The 8,533-nt window shown below is 31.0% G+C and overlaps 1 protein-coding gene across 1 annotated transcript in view; it reads left to right on the top strand.

Moving 5' to 3' along the window:
- LOC107640074 (methionine aminopeptidase 1D, chloroplastic/mitochondrial) overlaps positions 8,404-8,533 on the top strand; it is a 3,515-nt gene continuing 3,385 nt past the window's right edge. The window contains exon 1 of the mRNA XM_021122967.1: positions 8,404-8,528. Within this exon, the coding sequence (XP_020978626.1) occupies positions 8,474-8,528 (55 nt within the window). The 5' untranslated portion in view covers positions 8,404-8,473. The remainder of the gene's footprint in view (positions 8,529-8,533) is intronic.

The following is an 8,533-nucleotide window of genomic DNA, read 5'->3' on the forward strand; positions in this document are numbered from 1 at the left end:
CTTATTTCTTCGGAGTATGTACATTACTATTTTTCTAAGATTTAATGAATATCAATAACATATATTATATTTACAAATAATAAGTGTTTTGGAGTGAGTAGCTTTAAAATTAAGTAGATACAGTTCGTTTTTAAATGCAATGAGTTATACCCATGGTTTTGAAAATTGAATCGGATCGGCCGGTTTAACTAGATTAATCGAGAACCAATTACCTAATCGGTTTGGATAAGTTTAGAAACTGTCTAACAAAAAATCGGTAAAAATCGATTGAATTGGAGATTAATCGATGAACCGGTAGAACCATCCGATTTTTTTAGCAAATTTTTGGTTAAAAAAAAAACTCTGAACGGCGTCGTTTTGTCCCTATAAGAAAAAAAAAGAAGCAAAAGGCTAAACGAACTAAGCTGAACCCTAATCCCTAAATCACCCATCGTACTCATCAGCAACAACTCATCTCTGTTCTCTTCTCTGCAAACCATCGCATAGCCACCACCACCAATCGAGCACCGCCACCGCATCCTGCAGCCATAGCAGTAACGGGTTTGACCACCGCATCATCGCCGACACCAAATGCCCAAATCCCTTCTCCTTTCTCCCCCACTCTCATCAGTCTCACTCACTAAAATGGCACAAAATTCCTAACCCACTACGGCGATACTTTCCTCTCTTTCTCTCATCCAGCAGTCCCTCTGTCTCTCAGCCAACAGCAGTCACCGCCTCCACCGTTGCCGAACTCTTCTCATCAGCCAAAGGGTGTCTCACCGCCGGCAGTGACAGATAGAGGGTGCTTCGAGCTCTTGGCCATCCATCCTCGTCTCCTCCACGTCGTCGCCTTTGGCCGTCCATCCTCGTCTTCTCTACATCGTTTTCATCTTCGTCGTGTGGACTTGCAGATCGAAGTGCGGTCAGCTGGATTCCTCCATTGTTAGTGAGTTTGCTCGACCCCGTCTGTCTCGCCGTTCCTCCCTTGTCGGTAGTCTTGCCGCCTGTTTCGTTCCTCCGTCACGTCAATTTGGTTCCTCTGTCGTCGATAGCTCTACTTTAGTTTTTTCCCTTTTGTTAATTTCTATGATTTTGAGGTTCTATTTTTTAAAGATTCAACTTTGTTTGTTTCAATTTATGGTCGTGTATTTTGTTAATTTTACTGAGTTACTGAAATCTGAGATCTGATTCTTGAGTTGCTGTTTCTTTTTCTGTTTGTTATGTTCTGAATCTGAATTGGGGTGAGTTGAAATTTTTTTCTGTTTGTTGTGTTCTAAGTTCTGACCTCTGAATTAGAGTTGGTGGTGGTATGATTAATTTTGTCATGATGTTTTACATTGATCTGCATATGATCTGCATATGAGGACATACATGTGTTACGGGTACAGCTTCTTTATACAAATTTGTTAGATCCAACAGAAAGGTTGCAAAAGACATGTCCATAAACAGAATAAAATCTTCACCCTCATGCCCTCATCTTTATTCCCTTCCATTTCAACATTGTTAATTCTACAATAATTTCTTTATTTGATTTCTCCTTTTACCCTAAATTTAGGAAATTAAACGTGGGTTTAGATTTTTCTTATTTTAATTTTGAAAAGAATAAGAAGAGATCAGATTTTAGTTTACTTACCAGATATTATGGTAACAAAAAAGGTCATGCTACATGTTTCATTGTATGTTTAATTTTTAATAATTTTATTTAATATTTAATTAAATCGGTTGAATATCGGTTGAATTCCGGTCAAACTTTTGAACCAATAAACCAATCATTTTACTAGTTTATTGATCGGTCCAATTCTTACAATCTTGGTTATATCTCGATCACTGTAAAATAAGAAGAGTGGTATTTGCATAAGACACTCTAATACATAAGTGTGAAAGTAAAATGTTTCAAATATAAATAAATGATGAATCTTTTTCATACTTATTCTCCTTGAATCTTTATTATTTTATAAGTAAAGTGTGTTTTATTACTATTTGGTAGTTACAAACATACTAATAATGTGAATCAATGTGTTTAATTAGATGATTTAAAAACGTATCAGTTACTATGACCGAGTTATAATAATATATACTTTGTCGAGCTATATGTTGGTCCATAATATAACGTTACAATGGATATATCAATAAGTATTTTAATCAAATTGAATAGATATTATACCTGTATTAAGCATTAGCAAATTTAAAAAAGAATTTTGTTAACGTGACGTTATTTAATTAATAGGAAAAGTCTAGGGACCAATAACTTTTTTAAATTTTGGCCAGCATGTAACCAGCAAAGAAAAGTGAGTTATTGGATAAATTCTCACACCAATCTCACACCATTAAAATTATCATTGATGGTTATTTGATGGCTACAAATCACAAAAATTACTGGTCCCCTAGCATTCTTCTAATTAATATATGTATAAAATTATTTATATTAATACTTTTATTAATAATAATTAATGAATATTAAATAAGATAAATTTTAACTATTTTTTTGTTATTTTATTTGTTACTAAACATTTTGTTCTAGAAATATATAAAGACTCAAAGTTTATCTTCTGATTAAGCTAAGGCACAAGATGTGTTAAGATGCAATAATTTGAAATTTATAATTATGATTCCATATTAAAGTAAGACAGGAGGAAAGTTAAGGATTATCCAAAGAGGAATTATGATGCTGAAAAGGGAGATGATTCACTTTGATTATTAGTCTAGAAGTAAGAGGAANTATAATTAGAGTAACTTAAACTTGCAACTTTAGTGAATGTTTGTACTAGTACATCCAGCTTCAATATAAAGGTTACCTAACATCATAAGGCCCTTTAAATCAAAGGCGAGATAACTATAAATATAAAGTAAGATTCCCATGAGGATTAGTAAAGTGAATGGACAGGGGGGGCACATGGCATGTAACCTTAATTTGAAGGGTGGGCACAGAAAACTAGAATAGATTTTTCATTGTAATTAGGCATGCCTTTCTGGCTCCACTCATTATTGCGCTCATTATATGGCTTAGGTTTAATTTGTGTTTACGGACACATATTAACTTAACCTATTTAACTTTAATTGGAAAGTGCTTTTTTCTAGACTTTAATTAATTCAAACGGAGCGCGGCTATTCAATGTCAATTATAATAAGGCCAACCAGGGCCCAACTAATTTATACCCAAATTCCCTGCTACAAATTTGGCTCCTATTGTAATTTCTGCGCTCATTATTTAGGAGCTAATGGAGTATTGGTATGATGTGTGTAATATATTTTAATTAAAGATATTATTCAAAAAGTGATTTTAATTAAACGATTTTGTTTACTTTTTGGCTGGTCACGTTTTGGTTTCATATACTTTTTCTTATTTATTTGGTTTAATATGAGTTAAAAAAAGAACATCTAATGCTAAGTAGACAAAAAAATAGCTAAAACTTGCCTTATTTAGCATTAATTAATTATCGTAACAATTAATGAATGCTAAATAAGGCAAGTTATGGATATTTTTGACTGATTTTCTTTGATTACCAAATATTTTCGAAGATAAAATACTACTAATTTCTCAAACATAATACACTTATATTATTCAAAATAATTATCTTAGATACTAGGGATAATAAACTATCCCTAAATTTTTCGTTGTACACATTGTACAAATATTTATATTTCCTCTTATTTATGTATATACGTCACCGTTTTTCTTTTTTGGCATTTCAAAAATCTTTGTTAAAAAACGCATAAGCTTATGTGTTGTATATATTTTGTTGGTTAAATATTAATATTTTAAATATATAATCTTTTAAAAATATATGTTTTATATTAAAATTTATGTATTGTACATCAAAATTTTTATATTTGGTCCTATTATTTTTTAGTTGTGCGTATTTTAATAGTTGAGTGTCAATATTTTAGATATAAATCTTTTAAAAGCATTTATATTATACACCAAAATTTATATATTTTAGTAGTTTAATACATAAAAACAAAAAAACAAAAAGAAGTAAAATGACCACGAAGATGCCAATATTAAAAAAGAACGCCTAAAATTCACTTGATCACCTAATTTTAGTGTTATTTTTGCAACTACTTTCATTTCTCCTCTGCAAAGATGAGTGAACTCTATGTAATATATTTTTTACACATAATTTATTTATAAGAGATTGCTTTTTCTTATTTTCTTTTTGTTCCCAACTAAACACAGCTTCAATGTAAAATATAAGTGCACTTTTAAACTTGGTTGATGACCAACTAAGAAACATCGCAAGTGTAGAATCATTTAGAAGAGATGTAATAATCCGATCTATCACACACACTTTTTGTCTCCACCACATCATTCTTCTAATGCATATGACGATAATGCTCAATCCATTCTTATTTTTCACCTTTCCTATAGTTCAAAGTTGAAATATTGACAAAATAAGAAAAATATTATAAAAACAAAATATTAACCCTTAACATTTCTCTAATAAATTAAAAAAAGAGATTCTTATAGAAAATATATATATGGCTCACAACTCGTCTAAGCTATAAAACTATGTATAGGCAGAAGGTGGTGGATCCAACACTAGATAAAGAATGTGCAAGGGATGAATGAAAAAAGAAAAAGAAAAAAGAATAATATATAGATAGTAGTGGAGAGCAAAAAATGGTGCATATAATTGATAGTCTACTTTACCATGGTCGCAATCTAAAACGACCAAAGAACTTTAAGGTTGAGCTATCTCTTTCAGATGGTAGAGAGTGGAAAGATAAACTATTAATTAGTTGAAAGAGTGAAAAAGATGAAAAGATGAAGAAATGATGGAAAGTGGGGAGCAAAAGCAAAATGAAGAATCTCAAGATGGGTGGCAGAAATTCAATCGATGTGATGATGATGGTAATGTTGTGTCCGAAAGAAGATGAAAGAGTGAATGTGTTGAGGGGAAGGATTCCATTCAGGTCATAGACATGTTTGTTCCATAAGTACATCAATGGCCCTTTTATTATCCAAAAGCATATACTTCACTTTCTATCATCACCATTTACATACCTTCAAATATGTATCTTCATTTTTATTTTACGAATACCTATCGTTCTTTAATTTTCTCAACATGATAAATCGTCCTTCTATTATAAATCATCACTTTATATAAAGTTACGGCCTTTTCGGCTTCTCCCTTTTTTTTCTTTATTATTTTTATCTTCATTCACGGGAAAATTTTGAATGCATGCACAAATCACAATTCAGTTGTGGTGGTGCTACTTTTTAACAATCCTGCATATGGATTTGAAAGTAGAAACTTTTATCTCCATCGAATTTCGTACCCGCTATCATACTATATAACATGAAATAATACGTATAAATATGAAAATTTACGCGCAAGTTTATAACAAACGGTATACATATAAATTAATGAGTTATAATTCAACTGACATATAGTTGTTCACGTTGTCGCGAATTAATATATAAATAGTTATAGCAATAAGTTATTGCATTACTATATATTATTGTCCACCTAGTTTTGTTGTTTTTAATCAACACTTGTGTCATGTTATAATTGTTCTAACAATTATATTAAATATATATTAAAATTAATAACTAAAATTATTAATATAAAATACACATTAAAAATAAGTTAAATTTTATATAAATTTATATATAAATATATAATAATTAATTTTAATGTATAAATAATATTTTTTATTGTTTTAATATTCTGAAAACCAACAAAGTAACATGATTACAAATAAAGAAGAAAGGTGAGGTTATTATATATAAAGTATGCAAAAGGAACGTGATTTGATCATCGTTTGTTTTGATGATTCAGAGGCAAGCTCTTTTCATTAGTACTTGTCACTGTCTATTCCTTTATCAACGAAATATATTCACATGATTATATATTTAATTAGTCTCTTTTGACTTCTCCAATAGTGATTTTCCTGTTATGTGCATGTTGTTTGTTAAGCACGAGTGAAATATCATTGCTACTACAATTTCATCACTCATGCGGAGCTGTGGCAAACTTTAATTTTCTATATGAGTTTTATTAAGAAACTAACTAAGAATATAGTCAATCAATTAGAGTCAATTATTTAAAAAATAGCTTTATTATTAAAAAATAATTGATTTATATTGTTGTTGGCTTTCTAAACTTTTTTTTTTCGATTAAGTATATACAATTAAGACAATTTGTACGTCATAATATACCTACTAGAATTATGTAACAGTATAATAAAATGTTAACGAGCAATTTTGATGTTTTAAGGTCTCATAATTTTTATTCATTAATTTCGTTCGTTTATGATAAATTCAGCAACATTTTAAATATTTATAATGAATGAGGTACGATGCGTGGACTTTTGTGCATTCATCAGCTGCAGAGGTGCATGCTAATGTTAATTGTTAAATGTAATACGATTTGGGTCCAAAATTCCAAATTAGGTTCGAACGCAAACTTGAAAGCCGAAACCAACGCACCTTTCCCTTCTCCCATCATGGTCCCCGCTCCCCTTTCTTCATCTACGTTTCTATAAGTTGCTCCAATAACAATGTCTCAAAATTAGTAATTACGCAGTTATTTATGCCTTTATATAAAGATAATAATTATTATTATCCTTATCTAAAAGACATGCTTATGCGAATAATGGCCATTATTGTAAATTTATGCAGATATTGTGAAGCATCGTGATTTCAAGTCATGCCACTCGTCTCACCCTTCCAAGTTCCAACACGTGGTATGGACCTCTTCCGTATTCCCGCACCAAATTGAATCCATCGTCATTTACCTAGCGAATGGGTTCTAAGGGCTTAGCCCAAAACCGGTTTGTACATGTGGGCCCAATAGATGGGCCCAAGAAGAAAGAGTTAACTGGCATTGGATTCCAAAATTTGTCGCGGATGGATTGAGGAGAAGGGAGGGGGATTGAAAACGACATGTCGTCTTGGCATGGCCTTGGCCGCATTTTGGGCGGGGGACCTTAATCAATTATTACAAGTAAAAAATCTCACTCTCTCTAAACGCAGCAAGTACTCACAAGCCCCTTTTGCCTTGGATTATAGTACTACTATAGTAGTGCTGTCGTTTAGCGTTGCCACATTGCCCTATTTGCCATGCAATAATGCTTATATTTGATTTGACGCATTGTTTGAAGCGTTGTGTTTTAGTTTATGCTCGAGAATTACTTATAGCTCTCTTTCATTCCCTCTCGTTTTCTCTTTGAATTTGTCTTCATCTCCTAACAAAAGCCTGTGCTCTGGTTCTTTTTATGTCTTCACAAACTTCTACAAACCCTCCGTTAATTCTCATATTCAATCCCTTTTATCTTCTCCTTCGATTCTCATCATGATGTGATGTATATGTACCTTTTTTATGCTTCAATTAATTTTCTTTGTTTTTATTGTAATAAGTTTTAAGTACATTGAAAATATAATTTTATGAGATTTTAATAATTTCTTGGGGGGATTCTCATTCATTTATTTTTCTCAAAAATGAAATAAGCTGCACTCATCGTACTATAGCTATATTTAACTATTAATTTTTAAGGTAATAATATCTTGCAGCAGACTATTTATTCAATACAAAATAGTAGTAAGTAGTAGTGGGACTATATATAGTGGCAGGCATGAACAACCAAACAACAGTTTATTCGGACAAAAAGCAACTAAACACGGCACTGTTACAATTTGATTTTCTTTTTTTTTTTTACTTTTTTTTTTTAATTTATATGAAATCAGCTAATACAAGTACTTTAACGACATTTATTAAAGATATTGAATAGAGCAATCTTTGAATTTTTTTAGTATATTTAATATATTAAAAATAATTTAATTTTTACACACTACAAATATAAACAATAAAAACTAGATATTCAACTATTTTTTAAACCAAGTCTTCAATTAAGTTCTTTCTCTTCCTCCTTCTTGGTTATTTTATTTTGCATATTTCTTTCTTTAACGTTATTATTGCAACTACCACCGCCTCCTTCTTCTTCTTCTCTTATTTAATTTTGTCTCATTTTTTTTTTAGCTTCATCCTCTTTTACTATCATTCTCATTATTGTCATGGCCTTCTTCTTATACATGTGTTTAGAAAATTAGAGTACATAATTTTAATGTACAACAATGAAAATTTAGTGCACAATACAAAATATTTAGTATTTAACAAAAATTTTTAAAGAATTATATATCTAAAATATTGACATTCAACCAATAAAATACGTTCAATAATAAAGTTTGATGTACAATACAAAAATCTTGATGCATGGACAAAAATTTTGGCGGACATCAAATGCAATTAAAATAAAAGATGTAATCAAATAGTATAATTGTGTAATTTATATTATCAACAAAAAATTAAACGAATATATTTTAATGCATATTTGGGCCAGCCCACGGCCTTAGATGGAAAAAGATCCACTACGTGGCCCACATTTTGCTGAAGTCCATTTCAAAATCGCATGCTCGCAGTGGCACCTTAGCAAAGATGAAGGGATAAGGAACTTCGGAAGGAAGAGGAGGAGAAGCCATAAAGAAAAAATGGCGGGCGGCGTGTCAGTGCATCCGAGGTTGATGTCTTCTTTCGTCGGAACTCGTCTC

This window comes from Arachis ipaensis, chromosome B05, assembly GCF_000816755.2.
Source record: "Arachis ipaensis cultivar K30076 chromosome B05, Araip1.1, whole genome shotgun sequence".
Classification (NCBI taxonomy): domain Eukaryota; kingdom Viridiplantae; phylum Streptophyta; class Magnoliopsida; order Fabales; family Fabaceae; genus Arachis; species Arachis ipaensis.